This window comes from Theropithecus gelada, chromosome 14 (assembly GCF_003255815.1).
Source record: "Theropithecus gelada isolate Dixy chromosome 14, Tgel_1.0, whole genome shotgun sequence".
Taxonomy (NCBI): Eukaryota; Metazoa; Chordata; class Mammalia; order Primates; family Cercopithecidae; genus Theropithecus; species Theropithecus gelada.
Genome location: NC_037682.1, coordinates 70,867,200 through 70,894,995, shown reverse-complemented (window position 1 = coordinate 70,894,995; position 27,796 = coordinate 70,867,200). Strand labels below are relative to the sequence as shown.

The 27,796-nt window shown below is 44.7% G+C and overlaps 1 protein-coding gene across 1 annotated transcript in view; it reads left to right on the top strand.

Annotated features, from left to right (window-relative positions):
- Window positions 1-27,796, top strand: part of TENM4 (teneurin transmembrane protein 4) — a 787,121-nt gene that overhangs the window by 548,907 nt on the left and 210,418 nt on the right. The window contains exons 8-9 of the mRNA XM_025357209.1: window positions 1,927-2,025; window positions 3,240-3,475. Of these exons, the coding sequence (XP_025212994.1) occupies window positions 1,927-2,025; window positions 3,240-3,475 (335 nt within the window). The remainder of the gene's footprint in view (window positions 1-1,926; window positions 2,026-3,239; window positions 3,476-27,796) is intronic.

Here is a 27,796-nt window from a genome sequence, read left to right as displayed (position 1 = left end):
GATCTGTCTGGCCTCAGGGCCTGTATGCCTCCCACGGGGCCACCAGGCCTCCCATCAGCAGGGCTCTCAGCCTGGAGATGGAAATGGAGCCACTCTGAGGGACTTCCACACCCCTAAAGCTCTTCCCAGGCACTGGGGAAGACTTGAGGGGCTTGTGTTCAGTGCTTCACAACTCACCAAAAGAGGAGGTCCCCACCACCACTGCTGTACTCAGCACTCCACCTGCAAATAGTGTTGCCATGTGCTTCCACTGTCCCAAGGGATGTTAACGAAAGGGGATTTCCAGATAGTACTTACAGCGCCTCCTCGTTTTGGTCTTTGAGGCTGACCAGGGGCAGTAGCCACAAAGCTGTGCGGAGTGAGACAGGGTTATAAAGTGGAGAGGGACTGAGTTCTGGGGTCAGATAACCCCAGGCTCCAACTCGGCTCTCCACTTGTTTATGATATGATCTTAGAAAAGTTGCTTCTACAAGCTTTGCTTTGCCAATCTACAAAATAGAGATGAAAGTGCTGACTTCATAGGGTTATTGTGAGGAATAAGATTTAAATTAGATAATTGCAGAGCTTCTGGAACAATAAATAATATGTGGTAGATATAGGGTAGGTAGTAACTATTATATTTAGCATTAGTACTCCTATAGTATTTGTATAGCCCTTAATACTTCTTCCACTATTATCTCAGCTGATGCATATAACAACTTTGTGAGTTTAGTATTGTAATCTCTTTTTACATGAAGGAAGTAAGATAAAGAAAGGTTAAGGGCTATACCTAAAGTTGCACAGCAAGAGAGTGGCATAAAAGGGTCTTGAATTTGGGAATACTGGCTCTAAGACCTGGTCAAAGTCAGAAAGAAGGTCCTTGGCAGGGCTGGGTCCAAAGTTAGTTTTCTGCAGTCAGTCCCTTTCTTGGGTGCATGAAACAGGCTGAAGCCACTACTGGATTGTTACAAATGATTCACCACAGAGTCTGAAAGTGAGGTGACAGCAGTCCCGAAATGATCAGGAGACAGGCTCCAGCCTACTCAAGTGTGAATCATGTCACTCAGCAGACCTGGTTGAGACCAAAAAGGGCAAGTATGTCTATCTTCATTCTGGGTTAGAAATAGGTAAAGTCACAAAATGCTGTGCACTTGGGGAACAGAGAGCATCCTCCTTTGTCTTCGGTGGAGCTCCATCTTTGCTAACCAGTCATCACCCAGGTCCCCGCACAGCTAGAGGACCATGATCCTCTGACCATGGTCAGCATTAACCTGGGGGCCTGGGAGAAATACAGATCCTCAGGCCCCACCCGACCTGCTGACTGAATCTCTAGGGATGGGCCTCAGCAATGCTTAGCTCTCCAGAAAGTTGGAGAACTGTGGCTTTAGAAGACAATGGCCAAAAATGCTGACTTTTTTTTCTTTGGACTAGCCAAATGAGTGTCTCTAGCCACTCACTGTTTAAGCAGATGTAGGCAGTATCAATTAGAGATAGAGCACAGGCTTTGGAACCTGAGCTCTAATTCCTTCTTTGAACTTTGCTAGCTGACCTTGGCAAGACCCATTACCTCTCCACATCTCAGTTTCCTCACCTGTAGAATGAGGATTACATTGCCTTCCTCGCATGGCCATTTTGAAGATTTGAGAGGCTGGATGTAGCATACCTAGCTCAGTACCAGACACATGTCAGTCCTCTTCAGTGAGAACTATGATATGATGCACACAACTGCCAGACCTTGGGTTTGTATAGACAACATTCCCTCTGGATGCTCTGTGCCAGGTGGACCCCTTGCACATGTGGCTTGCACACTGACCCATTGCCTGGAAACCATGTCCCGCTGGTCTCATGCACACAGCTGCACCAAACAGCCACTTTGTGTGTTTCTCTACTATTCCCCTTCATCAATGCATGACTCATTGCTTCATTCATGTCTCCATGTGTGCGTAGAAACCTAGGCAAGCAGCCATTCCTAGGGACATTGCAGGACAACCTCATTGAGATGGACATTCTCGGCGCCTCCCGCCACGATGGGGCTTACGGTGACGGGTAGGTGACATCCCCATTCTCCTCTCTGTGTGTGCTCTCCTTGTGGCTCCTGCACTTGCATGCAGACCCTGATACCTTTCCCTGGGATCTCCTGGGGGAGGTGATCCATGTGGCATGCTCATCCCCAAGTCCATGTTCAACTTGCAACAGTTTATCCTTGGAATACCCTATCCCCCAGCATATTAACAGCAGTCTTGTTAATATGCAGCTCTTGGCATCTCATTGGCTGCCTTTGCCATTCCAAAACCATCTCACATAGCATTTTTAATGCAGCACAGTCCCTGTGTTGTTTGAACTCTGGCCCTGAGCGTGTATTCTGTAGCCTGAGGCACCTTGTACCCCAACAGGGGTGGGTTTACCCTAAGACTTCTGGGGGATACAGTGCAACCAGTGCACTCCATTTCCCAGGCTGTGTGCAAGTCCTCCCGTGGCCATGGTTAAAGCCAAGCTGTGGAGGAGCTCCTGACACCTAGTTTGGTCACAACCATGTGCTTTGACCATACCCCGCTGACCTCATGACTAGGCTGTAGGGTGCAGTTGCCTCTCTGTCCCCCAACACAGCTTTCACCTTGGGCTTGGGAGGCAGCAGTCTGGCTTCTGGGCAGAGTGCTTTCAAGGCATTTGCTACCATTGGCCATGTGACAGCCACTAGGGGACTCCTGGCCATGGCATAACTTAATAATGGTTTCTTGGCTTCAACACCAATAAAATCCCCTTTAAAATGAAGGGTATTCCAATCCTCAGTTGAGACAGACCGGCAACAGAAGCATTGGAGGGAGAAGAACAGTTTTAAGTCTCATTATCTCCAGGGGACAGAACAGGATTTTAGATACTTTCCAAGTTACTATAATAATTTTAGAGAATAGGAAGTTTATTCTCCAAGAAACAGCATCCCAGCCCCATCCGTTCCCAGGAAAGGGATCTCAGTGCCAGCCTTCTGTTGAGTTGGTAACACCTTCTACCTTGCCTTGGGTGGGTTTTCCCATGGGTAGGGCTGTCCCATCCCTGTTCAGTGGAAACATGTCTCTGTGTGCCCTGTTCCGTGGTCTAGTCCGTGGCTCTCCTTGTTCCTGTCCTTTCCCAGGTCTCTGTGGTGACTCTCTATCCAGGCTCCTCTGCATGCTTCTTCTACTGCCACCTCTGGCCTCCAGGTTTGTCTGGGTGCCTGGTCTGTGGGCAGCTCCTGACACCCTCTTGCTGCTCTCCATCTGCAGGCACTTCCTCTTCAAGCCTGGAGGCACCTCCCCGCTCTTCTGCACCACATCACCAGGGTACCCACTGACGTCCAGCACAGTGTATTCCCCTCCGCCCCGACCCCTGCCCCGCAGCACCTTCGCCCGGCCGGCCTTTAACCTCAAGAAGCCCTCCAAGTACTGTAACTGGAAGTGCGCAGCCCTGAGCGCCATCGTCATCTCAGCCACGCTGGTCATCCTGCTGGCATACTTTGTGGGTAAGCACCTCTTCACCCCAGCTTCCCTTGCTCCCCTTTGGCCCAGAGGGCAGCAACCAAGACACGTGGGAGCACTGAAGCCTCCTTACTAGCATGGCAGGCAAAGCAAGCAGTGTGAGGCAAGCAGCCCTGGAGTTCTGGACAGTCTGCACCCCTGACACTGCAGGGTCAGCTCTTCGGGGCCCTCCTCTCCTTCCTCTGCATCCTTCTGCACTTATATCAGGAAGGAAGCTGGGCATCTGTCCTTTTGTGTGTTGGGTGCCTGGTATTAAGGCGAGAGCACTCAGTAAGACTAGCCTTTGAGATGGGGATCTATGGCATAAGTGTCATGGATTGAGTACATACAACTAAATGACAAGTTGGAGAGGCTGAACAGCAGGTAGCCTCTCCTGTTGGGACTGTGTGGCTGCAGTGAGGAGCAGAAAGGAGATGGAGCACTGTGGGGTTGGAGGGAAACTGGCAGGAAAGCAGGTATGAAGGTAGATGTCCTGAGTTAAACCATGGTCAGGAACCCAGGGAAATTCTGACTGAGAAGCAGAAGGTCCCAGCCAGCACAAAGAGCAGAGAATGCTGGCTGACATGGAGCAGTGCTCACCTGACCCCGGGTGCGAACACAGACATAAGGAGCTCCTCCCGACTTCTGCCTTGATACAGCAGATGACTCCCACCATGCAGTCTTCTGATGAATTTGTAACACAGTCTGGCTTCCTACTTCTGACCCCTTGCTTTGGTCTTTTCCCAGGAAAGATATTAATCCAAAGAGATCTGTGGGTGTTGTGCAGGGTCTGCTGCCTCTGTATAAATCAGCCTCATGGTAAAGGCATTGAAAGGGAGGTTGGCTTAACCCTTGAGGTCCTTTCCAACCTTCTAAGTCTGTAATTCAAAGTCTTAAGGTAGGTTGGGCCAGCTTGAGAAGGCCTTGAACCCATGCTAAGGAATTCTAAGATAATTCTGCAAGCAAAGGGGACTTTTTCAGCACAAGCTCAGTACATAGAAATATAACTAATTGGCAGAGGACAAAAAAAGAGTGCTGCCCACTGTGAAAAAGAACTTGGTAACAAGCAAAGTCATTGTGGCTGAACAGGGGCTGTCTTGAGACATAGTAACAGCTGTCACTAAGAATGATTAATACAACATGGGCCATCACATGTTCAAGAGATAGAGAAGTGGTTCAAGCATGGATGGGCTTTGAGTGGCATAAGCTGTAAGGTCAGTTCCACTAAAGATTCTTGAATTTTATAAAAGTAAGTAATCAAGAAGATGATAGTCCTGCAAAGGGAGGTCCCCTTCAATATCTCAAGCTACAATAAGCCTCCTCTAGCATGCCAGGTCTCTTTTCCCCTGGTGAATATTGGCTTAGAGAATTTCATGGCTCCAAGGCCAGGGTGGCATGCATATGTCATCTCTTCTTCTGTCTGATTGTTTAGTTGCTGCTGCCTAGAATGCTGTGTTGAGAAAGATACTGGGGCTATATTTAGGCTCAATGTAAGAGACTATCTGTGATTGATTAGTGATGTCTGTTATCATCACAGAAATGGAGAATATTGATAACATGTCAAGTATTTGCCATCCCTGCTATGGGTCACTGTATAAATGAAACAGCCAAACTGGGAGAGGTCAAGGTCTACCTAGGCTCTGTGAGGTGCATCATTGATATGGAGTGGGTTACCAGTGAGGGTTGTATGGTTCCAGTACCATTACTTGGCATGAAGGTTTCCTCTGGCACCACCAGTACTATGGTACCACCAACCACTGGCACAGCTCTTGGTTTTGGCTGACATTATTATTTTTCCTAAGTGAGTATACTTCTGGACAGGCAGGCATAAGTCATAATTTGAGTAGTTTGCTGCATATACACATCAATTTGTTTTGTGTTGAAGTCTTAAGGTTTATATCATATAGCCTAATTCAGTGAGAAAGTGTAAATGTTTACATGATTAATCAAACTCTCTCCTGTTTTCCATCTCATGGGCTTCTTTCTCTCCCAGTTAATAAGAATACATGATCAGTCTTCAGCTATCTAAAGATAGGGGCAACTGTGGGAAGTAGTGAGCTCCCTGTCACAGGAAGGATACAGATAGAGCTCAGGGACCACTTAGAATAAGATTCAAGCACTGCCTGAGGGTTTTCACTGGGTAACCTTTAATTTTCCTTCCAACATTGACAGCTTTCAAATCCACAATTTTGTGAATTTTGTTTTTCATTCAGCAAACCATATGGAGTACCTGCTTTGAGCCAGGCTCTATGCTAAGTGCTAGGGTTAACTATATGGTCACTACCCTTGAGGTATTCGTAGCTTAAAAGAAGAGATAGCTATGTTAGCAGGCAAATCTGAAACAGTGATTGATTTATACAGAGCTCAGGGGCTGTGAGAATACCCAACCCCAGCCAAAAGGAGTAGGGAAGGCTTCCTGGGAAAGGTGATGTTTGAGCTGCATTTTAAAGTAGGCGTTAGCCAGAAGTAGACATACAGAAAGGGCATTTCAAAACAAGGGAGCTTTCAAAGACTTGAAAGAGGATGATGTGGTAGCAAAGACGTTTTCTGTGTTTGAAGCATTTGAGGAGGGTGGGGTGTACTGTTGGAGCTAATACAGAAGTGTGTCGTCAGATTATGAAGATCAGCTTGGAGGACAAGTTGAGGACCTTATTGGGTGGGCAACTGGGGAGCCACTGAACAGTTTTAAGCAGTGGTAGGACACAGATTTTTATTTTAGAAAGGTAAGGGTAGAGGAAGGAGAGAGTAGAAGCATACCTGTTGGGAAACTATTGCAGTCAACTAGTCAGGAAAAGCTGACGGCTTCAGTTACAACACTGACAACGTAGGTGGAGAAGAGGAGGTGGATCGAAGGTCAATTTTGAAGATTTTGTGTCTCAAGCCAGGAATGGTCAGTTCACTGATAGTGTGTCCTTGCCAAGAATAACACAGATATTTCTACACAGATAATATTCCGTCTGTGTAGAAATGCTTAGACTGGACGCTAGGGCTCATATACAATGATCAAGCCAGAGAGGCAAGCCTGTGGCATTCCCTTTGTTTCCTGGAGAATCAGCAAGGTGTTGGGGAAGAGCTTAGACCCACCGCAACAGCCCTGGATTCCAGGCCCTGCTCCACCACACAGCAGCTGCTCACCCTTGGGAAAGTCATTTCTCTTTCTGAGTTCTGATTTGCTCATCTAGAAAATAGGCACAACCCACACCTCAGAAGGATGCTTGTGAGCTTGCTGTAAGCTAACGCAGGTGAACACGTTGCAGGTGTGTGGACCATCCCAACCTTGCTTCACAAGCTAGGGGGTAGCAGCCTTATTGTTTGGTCTCCTGCAGCTGCTGAGGACAAGGCATGAGCATCTTGTTGCTTGGCCATAATTACAGGCTGTGATGACTAACTTGGAAGGAACCATCAATTATTAAAAATCAAATTAATTGTCTCAGCCAAGCACAAATATCCCTAACAATGACCCTTTTCCAGCAGACCAGCCGATCTAATCAACAGGCAAAAGCACAGATATTTAATTAGATTTTTGATGAAAAATTGTGTTTAATTTCAAGTATAATCAATTATTAATTACTGTAATGAGTGAGTCTGACTGGGTTTACTAATTAACTCATTTAAAAATTATGAATAACCTTTTCATTTGTAATTATTTTCTACATCCTATCAGGTTCCAGATAAGAATTGCATCACCTCACCAGCAGAGCGGGAGGCAGAAACAGAGGGTGGAAAAGAATTTTTCTTTTGCTATTATCTGCCTAGGGCTGTCATGTCTGGTTGGTAATCCTGACAGATTCATTTGACGTTTAGTTTGCTTGTTTGTTTGTTTGTTTGTTTGTTTAGAGATGGGAGTCTCACTCTGTCCCCCAAGCTGGAGTGCACTGGCACAATCATAGCTCACTGCAGCCTTGAACTCCTGGGCTCAAGTGATCCTTCCACCTCAGCTTCCCGAGCAGCCGGAACTACAGTTGTTTCCCACTGCACCTGGCTACTTTTTCATTTTGTGTGTGTGTGTAGAGATGGGGTCTAATATGTTGCCCAAGCTGTCATAAACTCCTGGCCTCAAATGATCTTCCTGCCTCAGCCTCCCAAGAGGCTGGGATTACAGGTGTGAGCCACCACGCCCAGCTGATGTTCCATTTCTTAGTTGGAAAGTATCTTGAGAAATTTGTGCCACCAGTGACCTTTCAATTACAGATACATTTACAGGTATCTTCATGAGAAAGTAGAGACACTGGAGTCAGCACTTACCACCCACAGAGACTGTGGAAGCCAGAGCCTTGCCCATGGGCCATCTCCTCCTCTCCTGGGAGTGCTACTTGGCTGCTCTGGCCTGAGCTGGGAATCCAGGGAGGACCCTTACACAACTGTGGGATCTCTTCAGAGAGAAAATGTGTATTTTTGTCTCCAAAGGCGCCAATTCAGAAAGACAGCCACTGAGGATTAATTTACAGTGCTTTATTCACCAATTCTTCCTAGTACAGTTTTCAGGTCCTTGTTAGTCTCCATTTGAATACCGGGTCTTTTCTTTTCTGGAGAAATCTGTTGGCAGAACACAATGGGGGCTGTTGTGCAGGTTACATGAGATGATGTCGAAAGGGGCAACGCTAGTTTTAGGGCAGACCCTGAAGCTTGTACTGCCAATTGTTAAAATAAACAATTAAATGCTTTATTGTATAGTATTTAATTGTTTTTAAAACATGTTTACCAAAAAGGTGTGATATAGAGTAGTAAAAATCACATTTGGCCGTTGTTTATCATTCATAAAGAGCAGTTAGTTTGGATTGTATGCTGTCCACGTGCCCCTTTCTGTTCTGAGCATGTTGCTTGTGTTTCCTCACTGAAATCTCCTAACAATCATAAGTTATTATTTGCAATTGACAGATGAGGACACTGAGCCCCCATGAGCTTCAGTAGCTTGCCCACTGTTGCATGGTAAATGTTAGGGCTATGATCCACCCAGCCGCAGGCACTCAAGCTCTTGAGCTAATGCTTTCTAATTTTTTTCTCTTTTGAGCTCACACTTTTAACCTGTATGCTGTAATTTTCTCATCTTAATATTTGGCTTTTTGAATTTTTGCTATGTGCCTAGCCTTGGGCCAGGCCCATTACGTGTATCATTTCTCTGGACCCTCACCACAATTCTGTGGGATGAGTATGATTTTCTCTATTTTCCAGACAAGGAAACTAAAACTCAGAGAAGTTTGCAACTTGTCTGGGTCACACAGCCAGTATATGACATAGCTGGGATACAACCAAGACTTGGGATTTCAAAGGCCATGCTTTCAGCCAACTATGCTATATAGGCCCTGGGCTCGAACAGACAATGTAGAATCAAAGGATCTCACTTCAGACCCTGGCTGTATCACTTGCTGACTGTGTAAACTTGGGCAGTTTGTTTAACCTGTCTGAACCTTGGTTTTCACTTTCCTCGTGGAAGTGGCTGGAATGATTCGCCCACTTTGGAGAGGGACCAAGAGCAGCATGGTAGTTGAGAGCATAAGTTCTGAAATTAGACTGCCTGCTTTTAAATCTCGGCACTGCTGCTTCCAAGCTTTGTGACATTTGGCGAGTTTACACAACCTCTCTCTGCTTCGGTTACCCTATCTACAAAATGAAGATTATAATAGTGGTTACTTCACAGGGTTGGGGTGAAATTTCTGTAAGATAATTTATAAGAAGTACCTAGCTCACTCCCTGACACAGATCACTCAATAAATGTTAGATACTACTATTGTTATAGGTATTATTAGAATTATTAGCATCTCATGTAACAGAGTATTAGTTACTCCTGAGTGAGAACTTGGACCTGGCTTGTCTCACTGCAGCACCAACAGGCTTCCTGGCCTGTGTTAGTCCAAGGGCAGCTGACAAAACAACCAGGGGGACCTGTCAGAAAACATTTGTAGGGATGTCTCGTTGTTCCAGCAATGCAGCCACAAGAAGAATCGTCACCTGCAAAGCAGCTCACATCATTTCTCTAACTAGGACAGAACTTGATTTGTGCTTCACCAACTGTTGCTTCTATCCAGATAAAACTGACAGCTTCCCTTGTGTTCCGAATCTCTATGTAAAACACAGACACTGTGTGCTGCAGAAGAGCCTCAGATTAGTATCTTGAGGATTCTTCAAGCACCTGTCTTGCCAGGTAGGCCTTTGGAATAGGAGATGAAAAAGACTTGTTAATAAATCTAAAATGAGGAGTGGCTTTACATTTAAATGAAGACCTGAAAGGACACTGGTTGCTGATTGCTGTATCATCAGGTTAAGGTCTGCCCAGCAGGACAGTGGCGCCATTCTCTGTGATTTCTCTAAGGCAATGTGGGGTTCTCATCAGGAAAGAAGATAGGATTTGGAGCCTGACCAACTCCACAGAAATCTTAGCGCTGCCACTCTCCAGCTGTTTAGCCGTTTGATCCTTGGTTTCCTCATCTGCATAGTGGGAGGAATAATAGTACTACTTTCATAAGGCTGTTGTGCAGGTTAAATGAGATGATGTTGAAAAACACAGAGTATGTGATAAAAGAGATGTCCCTTGCTGGTTGCCTTGGGAGATGGTTGTTACCCTTCCTTGGACCTCACCCACAATGTGGCAGGAGTAGATTGTCCTGTAAGGTCCTTCCTAGTCTGTATTTCTATATCTCTAGGAAATTGCACCAGGACGTAAAGGGTAGAGTCTCAGATGAGGGCTTCTGCATTTTCTGGGTAACCATAGTGGAACATTCCAATTTGTGTAACAGCAGTGAGGGATCCTTTCTTAAATTAGGTTGCGTTTTTCACCTCCACAGGGACTGATTGTGGAGTACAAAAAAAAAAAAAATATATCAGAACCCTTGTTTGAAGTGGTGATAGTTTAATTTATAAGTGAGAATGTTGCTGAGCTTAATGCTTAATTGCTGCTCTTCAAAAGGCAGCTATTAGAGAGCTTTGCTTGCTGGAATAATATTGCAGTTCTTGGTCTGAAAGACTCTGGGTCATGCAGTTCTTGAGGCTATCTAGGAAATGGTGATAGAAGTGAACTTGAGCATTAAGTGCAATTTGCATAGAATGGTACAGACTCTCAGTATCTCTGACATTTCCTCATACAAACTGGACTTCAGTATGGCAGCAATTCAAGTTAGAAGACATATTAGACTTTCCTTCTTTTTAGGGGGAGTTCACTCCCCCACCTAGCACAAAGCCTGGCACAAGGTACCTGGGCTCAATTAAGACTTGGTTGAATAAGAGGCCTTGCAAGATGGTTAAGTCTGCCAAGGGTACTCTAGGCGAAAGAGCAGCATGGGCAAAAGCATGGTGGCAGAACTGTGTATTTTGTGTTCTGGGGCTCAGATACAGGTGAAATGGACATGAGATGTGTTGAGAAAGAGAAAGAATTACAGATAGAGGCCAGGGTGGATGTATCCAATCCTCAACCCCCAGTTATTTCCATCTGGCTCAACTCATGCAATATCAGGATCTGAGATGCTGTTGCCTCATTAGCATGAGCCTATTACACTTGGGTCTGGGTGTTACTGTGCAATAAGGCTCATTTTCCCTCCTTTCTCTTTGACTTCACATCAGGCCTTTTGGACAGGAGCCATAGATTTAGCTTTATAGCCCAAAGAATGGGAAATGGAGATGATTGAACTTGGTCTTTTAGAAGGAGGAAAAAGTGATAAAGATACAGGATCCTGCATTAACGCCTTCTCTGTCCAAGATTGATTCCTTCATGCTGCTCTGTGGGAATTGCTAATAGCAAGATATATATAGATTGTTCTCATTATAACAGGCCACAGACAGATATCTTCCAGATCCCCAGAAGGAAGACTTAGGAGACCAGCATGGTTCTCTGCAGTTGTCCAAAATGCTGACGAAGGGAGAAGGGACCAACTTGCTCTGCAGGGCTGAAGAGGGAAGAAAAGGAACGTTTTCCAGTTTGCAGAGCTTCCCCATGATAGGAGAGTTTGACAGTGCCCTTCCTGGCAATGGAAGTATTCAGGCAGTGGGTTATGGGGTTTGTCATTTGATCATTCATTTGTTTTTAATTTGAGGACTGTTTAAGAAGCTAAATACCAAAGCAAGAGCAGTGTGTCAAGGAATGGTACTACCCCCTGGCAATGGTTCTAGGATACCATGAAGGGGCATGAAGGGGCATGAAGGGGCAAGGGGGAAGGAGTGGTTACTAGAACCTGGAGAAGGTAGCCAGCTTCCTTCAGTAGAGGTATGGCGGTGAGGGAGCCGGAGGACGGAAGTCTCCACCTCACTCTCTTCCCACCCCGACAACCTCCTCCTGGTGGTGGAACCCAACCAGAAGTCAGAGCTCAAGAGAACCATTGATCCAGGCCATGTGGACCAGCCTCCCAGGGCACAAAGCAGGGTGGAAAAGCATAGACAGTGAGTGGTGGAAGGCAGCAGGACGACATCAGTCTTCCTCTGTGTCGAATTCCTTTCCCTAGCCATGCGCAGGGCTCTGACTGTGCTTCTAGGGACCTAACTAGGATTGAAACTCCAGCCACTGCTCAGGCATTGTCCCTTACCTTTGCACCCACTCAGCCACCAGGCCCAGGCCACTCCCTTCATATCACATTTATTGAGATATAATGTACATACAGAAAATTAACACGTTTTAAGTGTACTACTCTCTGAGTTTTGACACACTGGTAGAGTTACGTGACCACCACCACAGTCAAAACACATAACCATTCCATCACCCCCAAAGTTCCCTTATGCCCCTTTGAAGTCAACCTCCCTCTCATTCTCACTCTCTGGCAATCACTCATCTATCTGTTCTCTGTCTCTGTAGTTTCAGGCACTGTTTTTGAGAAATGTAGTGAAGAAGTGATTTATTTACTGGCTTTAAAATCAGGTGTTACCTAAAATAATCTCCAGACTCTGGGGGTATTTCAGTGTTGTTGAGAAATTTTTTAAGATATCATCCAGAATTCAAGATACTGGGGCAAACAACAGAAACATTCTGGGGTTTTCTGTGTGTTATCCTTGACCTCCATATCATGGCTCATAGTTTCTGAGTTTGGGAATATGTCAAAAAGAAAGGACCCTCATTTACTCGTATGTTCATTTTTAATAACAACAGAAGCCATAGCCTCAGCATAATCAGTATGGATACACAGCTTTATGTCCTTCCGCCTTTTTCACAGGCCATTTTTTCATGCAAACATTTTCAAATACTGACACAATTGTCATTCTTGCCAAGTGGAAAAGCTATTATATTTGTGCCATTACTATATCATTGTATTCCGGCTGTTTACAGTTCTTTGGCATTATAAGTAGCACTTCTGTGAACATCTTTGTGCCTCTGCTCTGTTTTCTTATTTCTTATTTGGATTATTTTGGAAAGGGTATATTCCCCAGAGCAGGATTCCGGGGTCACAAGGTGTGAACAGTTTAAAACTCTGTTACTCACTGCTAGATCCTGTTCAGAAGGATAGGACTGAACGTCAGGACTCCCAGCCAGGTATCCAATTTCCCCATAGCCCTGCCAGAAGAAGACTTTCTGTCTGATCCTGGGTCTGCCAGTTTAATTGGTGGGAGGTAGGAGCAGGGTCACAAGCTGCTCTGAGACCCAAAGAGACTGAAGGATTCCTGGAGAGAGCTGCCCGCCATCTCCTACCCCACTTCTACCAATCAGTTCTTTTTCAAGAGCTTAGCTCAAGTGTCGCTACTTCAGGGAAGCATCTGTGAGCCTCTCCCGCTGAGCCAGGAACCCAGTTCTATGCCTTTATGGTGCTTGTGGTGCTCCTCACAATTGCTGCTGAATGACTGTGACATGGATCATTTAATATCTGTCCCCACCATTAGATTATGAGCTCCATAAGGACCAAAAACAATTCCATCACACTTAGTATCATAGCCGCAGCTTCTTGTGCCGGGATCTGGCATGATATAGCATGTGTCCAGCAAAAGTTTGTTCAAGGAGAGAAAGGATGGGAGGATGTCGAGATCAGAACCCGACAGATGTTGCAAAGCGTGGAGAGGAGGGAAAGAAAAAGGAAAAAATAGAGGTTCCAAGTTCTCACAAAGATCAAAGGTGGAAAGTGTATATCGGTGAGTGAAGAATGGCTCCTCGAGACTACGCGGAGGGAAAACCAGAGGAGACAAAGCCAGAGGTGGCTGCTGAAACATAACCAGCATGGGATGCAGGCTAGCTTTGCACCCTCATCTGCTCCTAACTACTTATGACTCCAAGCAAGAAGTGTCCTCTGCCCGGACCTCAGTTTCCTGACCCGTGAATGTAGGTATGCGGCTGCTATGGAGATGAAATGATTCTCAGGCACCTAGTTCTTAAGAGTAAGAGCCACTTGTAAATGAAATCTGCCTGCCCCTTCCCCCTGGCAAACAAGATGTGTTGAGTTTGAGGGGAGCAGTTTCTGAGTTTGGAAATGTGTCAAAAAGAAGGGACCCACATGTACTCATATATTCATTTCTAATAAGAACAACAGCGGCTGCAGAAACAGCACACCCTCCCGGGCCTTGGAGGCCCTGGGGGCAGTTTAAAGCCCCGAGGAGGCTGCACAGCCGTGCTTGGTCAGGCAGGAGCCCCAGCTGCGTCTCTGGGTGCTCCTTCTACAACATTGCACAGGGAGTATGGAAAGGGAGTGGATTTTATAGATTTTTAGCTTTCTTGGAAAGGAATTTTCCCCAAGTCTCATTTGTATTGCAGACTAATTACTGTGAAATAACATAATTTAATTGCACTTAAGTGCAGAGAGAAAGAGAAAACAGCCCCCCGATGGCTATTCTTTTACTGAGTAAATACCTAGCACTTGTGGAGGAGAAGTTAGGAAGGGGCTACACTTAAGTCCACTAGGCTTAGAGGACAAGGAGGAGCAGAGCTCAGCCTCTTTTCATAGCAGGGAGGAAGAGCAGGGTGGAAGGAAGAAGGGAGCAGTGAGAGGAAGAGAGAGGGCTGAAAAAACCACAATATTTCTCCTTCCACTCAGTGCTTCTTCCTATCAGTAAAACAACAAAACCAGAACTAAACAGCTTCATCCTTCTAAAGACAGAAATACGGTCTCGGAGCAAAAGCACAGACTGGGCCAAGTAAGACCTGCATTCCAAACCCGGCTCAGACACATTTTTAAACCTCTCTGTATCCTGGTTTCATCATTGGTAAAATGTCAATTAGTATCTAAGTGGTGGTTTGAGCATTAAGCCAGAGAACATCTGCAAAGGGCCCAGTCCAGTGGATGACCTATAGTAGATGTGGAGTAAACGCAGCTTCCCAGCAGCTGAATCACCTGGAGATTTTAAGCCCTCTCAGGTTTAGCAGCCAAGAGCCATCCCTGGATGCAGGGATTTCAGGTGATGAAGCAGAAGGAGCTTCCCCAAATTCAGGTTTAAACTGGTGGGGAGCATTCACTGAGCCTGTCTTTTGGACTGTGTCCCAGGCTGTGAGGAGCAGACAAAGCCAGATAAAGTCACTGCCTCTGAGTCATCTATACTTTCGTGGACAGCCAGATGTGTAAGGAGCTGATGGCAATTCTAGGCAGATGATAAAGGTATATTACTGGAGTTTGAACCTATCCCTGTGGGATTCCAAAGGAGACAGCAATTCATTCTAACTGGGAAGATCAGGAAAAATTAAAACAAGGCATTGAGTTTGTAAATCAAGTAAGATATTGAAAGAGAAGATCGGAATGGCTTTCTGGAAGACCGAACAGCCTAAAGAAAGGCAGAGGACAGTAGATAGGATGCTGGATATTTCTGGCACCTGCATCAGAAGGGTCTACATTAAAGTGTCCATTTGTGCATTTTACCTATCTATGGGCTTCAATCTGTACTTTTATTCTATTTTACTGAAGACTTTCAGTATAAAACTACAGAAATCACAAGTGCTGGTGGACACTGACTGCCTTTCCCCTTAGAAGAGAGGCTCCGCTAGGCAAATACAGAATCAATACCATGCCTTTGTGTGAGGCCTTTCAATTTTTCTCTCCAGCAGTCGATGCGCTCTCTATAGTTACTAACTGCATTTCCTGTCCTGCAAGCCCCAGATGTGGAAACTGAGGCCTGCTGCAGTCAAATAACTTGTTCGGTTGGAATGGCTGGTAAGTAGTAGAGCTGGACCTAGAAGTCCAGTTTTCTGACTGTAAACCCTATGCAGACCGTCCTGCCTCTAAAAGCCCTCCTCTCATGTCCCTGTGCCCCATACCTGAGGCTCAGAGCAAACGAGGGCCATGTTGCCCTTCTGTCTGCTGCGTGCCTTTGCCCCTGCTCCCAGCCACTCCCAGCAAAGCCTAAGCTGACGTAAGAGCACACACAAATATGGCAGCACATACAAATCAAGAGTTTGCCTTGTGCCAGGCAAGTGCTATTCTGAGTGTTACATGTGTTTCCTCATTTAATCTTCTCAAGAGTCTTACTTATCCAGTAAGTATTTGTTAAGTGCAAACAGGGGCACCATGCTGTTTTTATTTCCATTTCCACAGATGAGAAACTGAGGCCATGAAGGTTAAATGATATGTCCAAAGCCAGGTCCCTAGTGAGAGAAAGAGACAGGACTCACACCCAGAGCCCATCCTCTCCTCATTGTGCTCTACCCTTCCCATAGCTGGGGGGCCTTTAGGGGAGGGGTTCACCCTTCTGAACTACTGAGAGGATGCAAGTAGCTCCTTGCTAAAGAAAGAAACTAGACAGGGCACAGTGGCTCACGCTTGTAATCCTAGCATTTTGGGTGGCCAAGGGGGGCAGATCACTCAAGGCCAGGAGTCTGAGAATAGCCTGGCCAATATGGTGAAACGCTGTCTCTTACCAACAGTACAAAAATCTGCTGGGAATGGTGGCACATGCCTGTAATCTCAGCAACTTGAGAGGCTGAGGCAAGAGAATCGCTGGAGCCTGGGAGGCAGAAGTTGCAGTGAGCCTGGGCAACGGAGTAAGACTCTGTCTCAAAATAAATAAATAAGTAAACAAACTTATTTTCTTATGAAAGAAAAGTGAACGTCCATCCGTCTGTCCTGCCCCATGTGCTGTGCCAGCACTGCCATGCACATGTGCATTGACTGGGGCGGTGGTTTGCACCCAAAGTGCTTCAGGACTGGGGCCAACAGGAGGCCACATTATGAACGTCGGGAGACCTCAAAACCTATTGCTTATTGAGCAACAGCACCTCGTAGTATCTGATTCTGCTGTTCTCCAGGCTTGTAACATTTCACTTTGGAGAAAGCCCTTGCTGCTGGCATGTGGCAGGCAGCTAGATTGATCATGCCCTTGAGCCTACAGTGAGATTTTGTTCACAGCCTCCAGTGGGTAAGAAAAAATGCCAGTATCATTAATTGTAGTGTGGCCTCCATTTCATCACATTGTCTCAAATTTTACCACTCAGATCATCTGTAGAATTGTGTAGGAAGACATATTCCTCAGACCCCTGTGTGTGTCTCAGCCTGTGTGTGGCACTGTGTATATAAGCACACATTTGATTCCAACTGTGTTTGCAAAAAGGGTATTTGAGAGGAGATGGAGTAGGAGGGTAGCAAAACTTTAAATGAAAATTTTAGGATAATTAGCATTTTTCTTTACCTAGAAGCTGAAAATTCTTCTTTTCCACCTTGTTTATGTCTTCTGACTTTTCTGTAGTGCAGTAAGTCTATTAAATAACACTGTATATACACCTAATTGCTGAGGTCTGAGACTGTGTGGGTGGTTTCACATATAAATCTTTGCATCAGTCTGTGTATTAAATACAGACTGTATTACATTAGGACATTTGGGTGTTCTTTCATTCATTAACTATTAAGCAATATAATAATAATGCCTTATATTTTCAATATACTTTATAATCTCTAAAGAATCCTCATTAAATTTAATTCTTACAAGAGCCTGGGAGATGGCTTTCTATTATTTCCATTTCCACAGATGAAAAAACTAAGAGTCAGGTTGGTTAAGTGACTTCCCTGTTGATGCACAGCTGGTAAGGGCCAGAGCTGGGAGCCTGGCTGTGTCTCTACGGATCTGTTCCACTGGGTACTGAGCCTGGTAGAGAAACCAGCAAGGGACAGGAAGCACAGGTGTGCATACCATGAGGGCAGTGTTTATGGGAGAGGGGCAGAAATAATGATAAGGGCCCAGAGCTGGGGGCAGTGGCCACTTTTGGCTGGGAGTGATGGTGGAAATCCTCACAGAAAAGGCAATATTTGAAGTACGTCTTGAAGGATGGGGGAATTTTTTCTTAATAGAGAAGGTGGTGACCATTCGAGCAGAGGGCATCGTATCAGCAAAAGCATGGAGGCTGGACGGGCAGGCAGGCTCGAGGGACAGAGAAATCCCTCCTCACACAGAGTGAGACTCCTGAGCAGGCAGAAGTAACGTAGACCATTGAATATTGTGTTCAACACACATTTAAAATGCTCTTTTAACATTGTTTCCATTCTGAAGAGATATTATGTCAAGTGTCTATTCTCTGGAAAATACTGCCAACAAAATTTGAGTAAAAAGGTAGGTCGATATAACAATGAGATTGGCAATGTTGATTTTTTGTTTTTGTTTTTGTTTTCCATTTTTAACATTTCCACAGCTTGATATCTAATCAGAAAAGCAGTGTGGTATAGTGATTGGGGGCAGGTTCGATCTGGACTTAACTCAGATCTGAATTTGGTCTCTACCTCTAATTAGACAGTAACGTGGGACAAGTTGATAGACCTCTTTAAGCCTCAGTTTCCTCATCTTACAAATGAGAGTAATAGCAATACTTACCTCATTGGGCTTTGTGAGAATTAAATGATACTGTTTCTAAAACACTCAGCACAGTGCTCGGTACAGCATAGCTTCCAAGTAATGTCTGTGGCTGTTAACATTATCATCATCATGGTCCCTGGAATTCCTTACTGCCTTAAGCTTCTTAGTTTTAGTCAAAGACTAAACCAAACCAAAGGTCTGTGTGTAATCAAAGAAGAAGCAGAGGTAACTCACATGTAAGTGCCTTGCTCTGTGCACAGATAAAGGCAGGGGGGACAGGAAAATATGATATGGTCCCCAAGGACTGGAAAATACCCATGGGACTGGAGACTGGGGAGCTGTAGGGAGTAAAGGAGGGACATCAAACACTCTGTTCTGTGCAATTTTAAAGTGCTAATTCAAAATGTTTCTCATTATAAAGAAATATTATCCCAAGTTACAAATCCGGGTGGCAGGCTCCACGTTGAGCTGTCTGCCCTCATTCCTCTTGCTGAAGTGAATGATCCAAAGGGAAAAGGCCTGTCCTAATAATACATACACAAATTAAAACTCCATCTGAGGTACAATGGGGACCACCTCCTAGTTGACTTTGATCATGAAGAAAATCAGTTGCATGGCTGGCGCGCCAAAGAAAATCAGAAGACAGGAGGGTTGCTCTATACAGCCAAGGAGCGCTACATTTTCTAGTAGCTATGGGAATGGAGCATAGCAACAAGCACCTTCTCCTTGTGTGAGCTCCCAAGCACTAACCAAACACACGTTTCTCTCTCCTGCGTCGTTTGATCATTAGCACAGGTGAGGAAGGGGATGATGCGTCTCGGGTGAAAGGCTGGTCCTTTGCAAGTTGGAATACCTTTATATGGACACTTCAGATAGCGTTGGGAATGGTGTCATCATGGACACAAGGGCCACAAATAAAAGGAATGTGATGATGGCACACTCAGGAAATAACAGGCACTGTCCCAGACCTGGCGGTGGCGTGTTGTACCACCCAAAGGGCAATGCTGACTCCTTACACCAGCAGAGCGGTTTGAACAGGCAGGAGATCCTTTGGGTTCAGTGATCACTGCGTCACTAGTGAGGCCTGAATGTGAAGGGCAGATGGTGGGCGTCGGACTAGGTTTAAGCGCCCCTTCTGTGTGGAGCCGCTTCCTTGAACGCTTGCCCAGTTGATAGTGATTTGACAGAAGCTGCATTTTTATCCTGATGAGGATGAAATGGAAGCCTGTCCTGTGCTTCCTTGATGACAGTGTGACAAGAACTTCGTATCTGGCATCACTGGGATCTGCTTTTGGATCTTGGCACTGCTATGTTGAATGGTACAATTGTAGACAATTCTAGATCCTGGGTTTTCTAGAGATAGAAAATTAAAGTAGTAATATCTACTACTTGTCTCTGTTTTGAGGCACCTAATCTGTTAAATGGGGTTACTAATATTATCTAACTTAAAGAGTTGTGAGTTTGAATGACATAATAAATGTGAATCCTTCAGCATTATGTCATGCACAAGGTAAAATTTTAATAAGTAGGAGCTGTTATTGATTTAATAATATTCCTCTGTCTCCTTCCTTTCCTTGCTTGCTTCTTCACCCTTTGGACCAGGTTCTGGGGAGCAGAAATGACCAGAATAATCCCTGCCCTAAAGGAAGGGCTGCTTGATGGCCTGACATGGCCTGTGCTGTGGGTTCATTCCCCTTACCTTAGACCCAAGGAGATGGTTCCCTTCACCTGGGAAGCAGTGCCTGATGGAAGAACAAGCAATGAGGATGGCCGTCCTGCTCTGGACACGATTTTCTGTTGTGATTAATGTAATAACAGGGTCACTTCATGGGAAGAGTTTTGAACTAGATGTCTGAAGAACTGGGCTTAGCTCATTCCCAGGCCCTGACACAAAGGCGCTAATCAAGCCTGAGTTTCTTCATCTGTGCAGTGAGTGGGTTGGTAGGTACCTGGGACCTGAGATGTCAGTCATAGCAATGTCCCCTAACACCAGAACAAAAACTTAGGCTTCTCACTCCCCAGCTCCTGATATGGCCTTACTTCATTTTTCAGTGAAAACCTTGATACACAATGAAGATGATATTGATGCCAACAGAGAGCTCCCATCCAGTAATTCATGCCAGTAAATACCAAGCACGATGAGGAGCTCATAAAGCACATCACTTCTTTTAATCTCCACAACTCTCAAAGCTAGGTATTATTATCACCATCTTATAGATGGGGAAACAGAGGCTCAAAAGAGTAAAGTTGTCATGTAACTGTTCACATCAGAACCAGAGAAGGAACACAGGTCTCTCTGGCTCCAGAGGCTGTGCTCACAACCACTGCCCTTCACTGCCATTTTCTTGACTTGGGAACCAGCACAATGTGGGGAGTCTGGCAGGGAGAGGTCAGATAACTGGGCTGAGGTTAGTCCAAAGGTTGGTGGGGGGTGGCCAACTCCTAAATTAGTTATATACAGAAGAGGTCTTAGTAGAGCCCACCAGGGGAAAGGTGCCCAGAAAACACAGCTTTCTTATTCTATTACTGCAATAATAGCAGTTTATTCTGTACAAATTAGGTTTCAGTTCCAGTTCCCCTACAATTTGCCTTGTCACCAGTTTTCAGTGCCCTCCAGTTAAGGTGACATTCCTCCTCTGTATTGGTGGTGGGCTCACCTGTTCCCGGCCTCCGTGGCTGACTGCACCTGATCCTCTGGCTCGGGACCAACTCCACCATGATTTACAGAAACATTGAGCAGCGCCCGTGAATCCTTGCTGAAAGGCCTCCTTCCCTATAACTTTGTGTGGCACAGACAAATGATTAACTGTGCCAGAATCCATTCTCCAGAAAACACTTAATTTGGGAGTGAGACACAGTAGCCCTGATTATTGCCGTCAAGTTTATCCAGAGACAGGAGGAAAAGCAGTATATTTACTTGATTAAGGCAGGAGAATGGCGTGAACCCGGGGGGGCGGAGCTTGCAGTGAGCCGAGATCGCGCCACTGCACTCCAGCCTGGGGCACAGAGCAAGACTCCGTCTCAAAAAAAAAAAAAAAATTACCCCCACATGGTCACCAGTGGGATCCTGTCAGGCTGTTTTATAGCGATTATGCTTTTAAAAGATGTTTCATCTATTGGACAGATATCTCTGGTTCCCATCCCCAAAGTCTTTCAGCTAATGGGAGCAGGTGAGGGCCCTCAATTTAAAGAAATTGACAACTAGCATGGAAGGGAACTAATGGGGAACATATAGAAAGAAAAAAAGGTGATGTCACAGAGCTGGCTTAAAGTTTTCAGTAGATATAGAAATTAGGGAAATCAGCATAGCAAAATGACAGTGATGATACAACTGCCATTTACTGAGCTCCTGGTACGTACCAGGCATAGTTCCAAGCAAATTACATTATCTCATTCAATCCTTTGAGGTAGATATTATCAGCTTCATTTTACAAGTGAGGAAACTGAGATTCAGACAGGCTAAGTACTTTGCCCAAAGTCACAAAACCAGTAACTCAACGAGCTATGAGTGCTTTTATAGAAAGACCCAAACGCAGACTGACTGTGCCTGTGACAAGTTGCTTACTGGCATCTACATGGTTTTTGTTTGTGGGGATCAGTCGCTAGTCAGGCAGCAAGGATATGAAAGGATGGGGGCCCATACTTTGTCCCTGAGAAAAAAGCCTTTTAACAAACTGTCTCAAAAGAGCAAATCTGGCTATGCTGTCAGCGAAAGCTTTGCCTTAAAATCTTTTTAAAAATTGTAATGTAGTTTTCAGGCATTGTAACTCATCACCAGTGTGATGTGCCAGGAGGGGAACCTGGGCTTTGGAACCAGTCAGATCTGTTTTAAGATCTGGGTTCAAATTTGGCCTTAGTACTTCCTATCTGTGTGTCTTTGGGCCAGCTGAGGAGCCTTTCCTAGCCTCCAGTTTCTTCATTTGTCAAACGAGTTTCTCAAGATTCGTGTAAAGATTGAATGAGAGAGCATATGTAATTCCCCATGTATGGGGTCAGACACAAGGCAAAAGCTCAAAGTCAGGACCCCTCCCCCATGCTGTATCATCCTTCTCTTCTACCTATTGCTTCTGAAACTAAGTTGTAGAGCTTCTTTTTTAACACTGATGCACTGAAATGAGTTTGGAAACTAGGAAATAATCCTGCTACTGTAATTCAAATCCTGATGTCATTTTTATGTATTTCTTTACAAATTGTTTTTCATATGCATACATGGTTTTGCAGAGATGCAGTCAGGAAATACATGCAATTTTGTGCCCTGCCTTTTCTTTTCCTTAACATTGTATCTTAAGCATTTTCCTGCATTGCTGTTTATCATAGTTATTTTTTGTAATGATTGCCTTCTATTCCATGCTGTACCTGTACCGTAAGATAGCTAAGTCGTTCTCCTATTTTTAGACATCGAGTTTGCTTCCAATTTTTTTATGTTATCCTGCCATGTACATCTTATGTATACAGTTTCTTGGTTTGGAACTTTTAAATGTGGTGGCTTTGTAGCAGAACCAGGAAGATAACCTAGGGAATGAAAACCTGTCGTTTCTGTTGTTATTATTTTATCTTTTTAGTTTTCCCCCCATTAGAGGACCATAAGTCAAAGAACCCCAGTGACTTTTATTTCATAGAAATAGTCATTTTAAAAAAAAGAAAGAAAAAACCTGAGCACTAATATAAAACAGAAAAGTGGGAAGCTGCGTGGTTGGGTTGGTTCCCACTGCCTTTTGAAACCAAAAATGCCACTCGAATCAATAGTTCCTTGTGGGCCGGGCGTGGTGGCTCAAGCCTGTAATCCGAGCACTTTGGGAGGCCGAGACGGGCGGATCACGAGGTCAGGAGATCGAGACCATCCTGGCTAACACGGTGAGACACCGTCTCTACTAAAAAATACAAAAAAAACTAGCCAGGTGAGGTGCCGGGCACCTGTAGTCCCAGCTACTCAGGAGGCTGAGGCAGGAGAATGGCGTAAACCCGGGAGGCGGAGCTTGCAGTGAGCTGAGATCCGGCCACTGCACTCCAGCCTGGGCGACAGAGTGAGACTCTGTCTCAAAAAAAAAAAAAAAAAAAAAAAAAGAGAATCTTAAAACTTTGCCGGGCGCGGTGGCTCAAGCCTGTAATCCCAGCACTTTGGGAGGCCGAGACGGGCGGATCACGAGGTCAGGAGATCAAGACCATCCTGGCTAACACGGTGAAACCCCGTCTCTACTAAAAAATACAAAAAGCTAGCCGGGCGAGGTGGCGGGCGCCTGTAGTCCCAGCTACTCGGGAGGCTGAGGCAGGAGAATGGCGTGAACCCGGGAGGCGGGAGGCGGAGCTTGCAGTGAGCCGAGATCCGGCCACCGCACTCCACCCCGGGCGACAGAGCGAGACTCCGTCTCAAAAAAAAAAAAAAAAAAAAAAAAATAGTTCCTTGTGGTTATAAAGGTGTCTAGTCACTCCCTGGAGCTGCTAATGTACAGATGCAAGTGGGTTCGTGCATTCCATTTTTGGAAGGGAAGTGTGCGTTGTGACAGCAGAAACTCTCCTGTACTGATATCGGTGACTCCTGCATAATGACTTTGTTAATTGCCTCCTGCTGGCCAGGTGCTGGGGGAGCCTTCAATGTCTGAACATCTATGGAGCCTTTCTTTAAAATGTCAGGATAGAGCTTGCACTTTCTGAGCCATCTCTCATGTCTCTCTGGGCAGGAAAAGGCAACGGGGAAAATGTCAGCCCTGGGATGAGATTGACCAGAGCCAAGAGAATCAGAACTTCCCCCACCTTGGCTCTTGGCTTTTAGAAATCATTAACATTTCAGCGTGGGTGATCTTGTGAACCAGCTACCTTTCCACAGCCTTTTTCTGAACTCCTTAGCATCTTTTCACCTTTTCATTGAATTACAAACTAGTCTAACGGGAAAACCAGTATCAAGTTGCTTATCTAGGTCACTTTGAGTGTACTTGAGGAAGGTTTTGCACAAGAGTTATAAATACACACTGCAGAGTATCATATAGATAATCCTGTGATGTAACACAGATGATGTGTAGTTACCATTCATTCTTCAGGGAACATGGAATACGGTGATTATAATTTATATTGTTTCAGTGGCCTGGTCTATCCTTAGCAGGCTGGGGAGAACCATTTATATTTTTTAGCTTTTTTTTTTTTTTTTTTTTTAAATCTATGGCTCTGTCTTCCAAATCATTTGGATAACATGCATTCGGCTGCTATACACAGCTTTAAATGAGGATTGCTGTGGGCCAGGGAATATTTGTCATCACTATCAGCTCCCCCCCAAATATTTATTTCAGATTTTATTTGCTGCTGGCTTTATGCTGCCCATATTTTATCTTCTATTTAAAATAAAATATGTAAAAGAAGAAGCTTGGTTTGGGAGCACAGGGTCCTGAGTTTTAAACTTGCCTCAAATTTCTACCAGCTCTGTGGTCTCGGGTAACTTTCTTTACTTCTCTGAGTAAATCAGAATATATCACTACAGCTCTATTTCTATTCTACTTCCATTCTCCAATAATGTTTTTTCAACCTAGTTTTTTATGAGGATGAAACTGAATAATATAAATAAAGCACTTGGCATGTAGTGTCATTCAAATAATACTAATTTTTGTGTTATGATTTTGATTATTACAAAGGATAAAGAAGAGTGGCCGCTCAATCATATGTATTTCATGGGCTGACTCTGACTGAGAATGTGCTGTGCCCTTTGGAAAGGGGAGAGCAGAGCAAACTACTTCTCTCCCTTCCTCTCCCCGCTCCCATAACCCAGGACTATAGAATTAACCACCCGCCTAACAATACAGTAAAAGAATGAAAGGGTCACTAGCATAACTTATATTTAAAACCTTGGATCACAGATTAAATATCCCCTTTATTTTGGCTTTAAGGTGACTTTACTCCATTCTCACTCATTTGTGGGAGCTAAAAATCAAAACAATTGAATTCATGGAGATAGAGAATAGAAGGATGGTTACCAGAGGTTTGGAAGGCTAGTGGGAGGTTTGGAGAGAGGTGGCATGGTTAACGGTTACCAAAAAAAAAAATAGAATGAATAAAGAACTGTGCTACTTGATAGCACAACAGGGTGACTATAGTCAATAATAATTAAACTATACATTTTTAAATACCTAAAAGTATAATTGGATTGTTTGTAACACAAAAGATAAATGCTGGAGGGAGGGGATGGATACGCCATTTTCCATCATGTGATTATCATGCATTGCAAGCGTGTTATCAAAATATCTCATGTATCCCGTAAGTATATATACCTTCTATGTGCCCACAAAAATTAAAAATTTTTTAAAAAGATGACATTATTGGTTGAACTTCATGTCTCTGAATCTCTGCTTCATCCTGCTCCTTACTTTCCAGGTAGCCATTTCTCACCCCAACCTCGGTGACCCTGGGTTTCCTTCCCTACTCACCAGCCTCTGAAGTTAGTTTTGGATGGTTAAATCTCCTGAGAGATTCAGTCTAATTTGGAGTTGAATACAGAGCTTTGCTTTCCCAGATAGTTTTGGCCACGGAAACAACTGGCCAGCCTCACAGCTGTGTTGGCCTCTGTGATTGCCATGGGGACACAGTGGAGAGGAAGGGGTGCCGACACCCGCCCCCACCCCATGTCTCCCCGACCCTCATAGCTGTGGACTGTCCTGCCCTCATTAACTTCCCTGGGACCCCAGGCCTGTTGATCGTTTTCACCTGCAACACTTTTTCCCCTGGCTTATTCCCACCCCTACCCCCAACGTATCTTTTTTTTTTTTTTTTTTTGTTAAAGCAAGGACTTATTTGCATCTTGTTAAATATAAAAGAAAGCTGTGACAATAAAAATGTTTCTCTTCACAAAGCTGTGAGAGTTCTATTCATTCTGGGATTAGTTAATTCTCATGACCTTTTAACAAGACAGCACTATTGCACACTTAGATGAGATAATTGATTCTAATGGGGAAAGAAGCACTGCTCACTTAGCTGCATATATCTGATTTGTCTGTAGCTCAAACAATTTCTCCATTACCTTTGGAGTTGCTAATATATAGATTAAGTAAGAAGGTAAACAGAATTTTGAGCTAATGCAGCCTTGGAAATAGCAGAATATTCACTGCTTCCAGGCAGGTTAACTGTTAAAGTATTATTGTCACCTACATAGGAGGTAGAGGAGAGCGGTGCAAAGCACCTCACCTGGTACTTGGTACCAAAAAAGGTGCTCAATAAATGTCAGTGACTATTGTCATTATCATTATAAGCAGTACAAATGCAATGAATGGTTATCACATATAGTTATCACACATTTGTACAGTTTGCAAAGCATTTTACCATGTATTACCTCATTAGATACAACAATGTTTTGAAGCTTTCTATATTCATTGCTCAGATGCGAAGACTGCAGCTAGGCAGTGGCAGCTGAGATTCAAAACTAGTTTCTTTCCTCTGGTCCCACACACCTTCTCCTGCACCACAGTAACCAAAGAAAAAGCAAAGTGTGGGATCTCGTTGCTTTCACCCGAGCATGGCCTCCTGGCTGAAGCAGACTTGTGTGTGTTCCCCATGGCTTGTGTTCAGACTAGAAGTCAGACAGGTATGCTGTGCTCCAGTCCCCTCGATAGATTTTTTTGTGTGTCTTGACGGCAGTCACACAGCCCCTCAAAACCACCATCAGTGATACCTTCATACACTGGGGCCAGGTAACAGAGTTTCCTCTCTATCTCACAGGATCCTGTGTTACTGCCTAAAAAGAGACTTAAAAGCCTTGGAGGCTGATGTACAAAAGGGGGATGTCTTTGTAACACCCACCCTGCTAGGTACACCAAGCAAGAGGCGGCCTAGCTAAGTGGGCAAGCCTGGGCCTTGACGCCAAGAAGACTGACAGTACGTGTTTTCAGGATAGGAACAGTTTGGGATTCTAGTCTAGACTCTGCCACCTGTTAGGCATTTAACCTTGTGTGTGTTAATTAGTCTTGTTGTGCCTTAGTTTCTCCATCCATAAAATGGGGCTATTAATACCTCGTAGGATTATTGTGAGAGTTAAAGGAATTATTGCTTGTAATGCTCTCAGCCTAATGCCTGGCATATCATTAAATACTCAATAAATGATAGTTTTATGACTATCATAATTTTAATTAACCTTCTGAGCCTTAATATGCACCTCTGTAAATTCGATCTGGTGAGGTTGCCATGAGGATTAATATATATATACAAATTCCCCCCACATACTGCCTGTCACGCAGTAAATACAATTACTATGGGCCTTCATCTCTCTGAAGGTCCTTCCCTGTGTTCTTCTAGCCCCCCTAGTGGGTCAGGCACCCCCTCCTCTACGCCTTCTGGTCCTGCTGAAGAGAATTTGTTATTTGTCTGTCTTCCCTACTTGACTGTGAGCTCATTGAAGCAGGGGCTCTCTGATCCCATTCTGGCTGTCCAGAGTCTGCCATGGAGTGGGCTTTCAGACAGTGTTCACCAAGCAAAGGAGTGAATGCTACATCCAGGGTGCTGTAAGGGTCCAGGGACTTGAATGCTTACTTCGGTGTATGGGGAATTCAGGTGGGCATCAGAAGAGGTGAACCTGGACCACTGACAAAGCCCAAGTCTGGAATCCTAAAATGGGATTTCAGCAGATATTTTGTGCTAGATCACATTTTTGGAGATGAGCTTCCTAGCCTTCTCAAGCATGCATATCT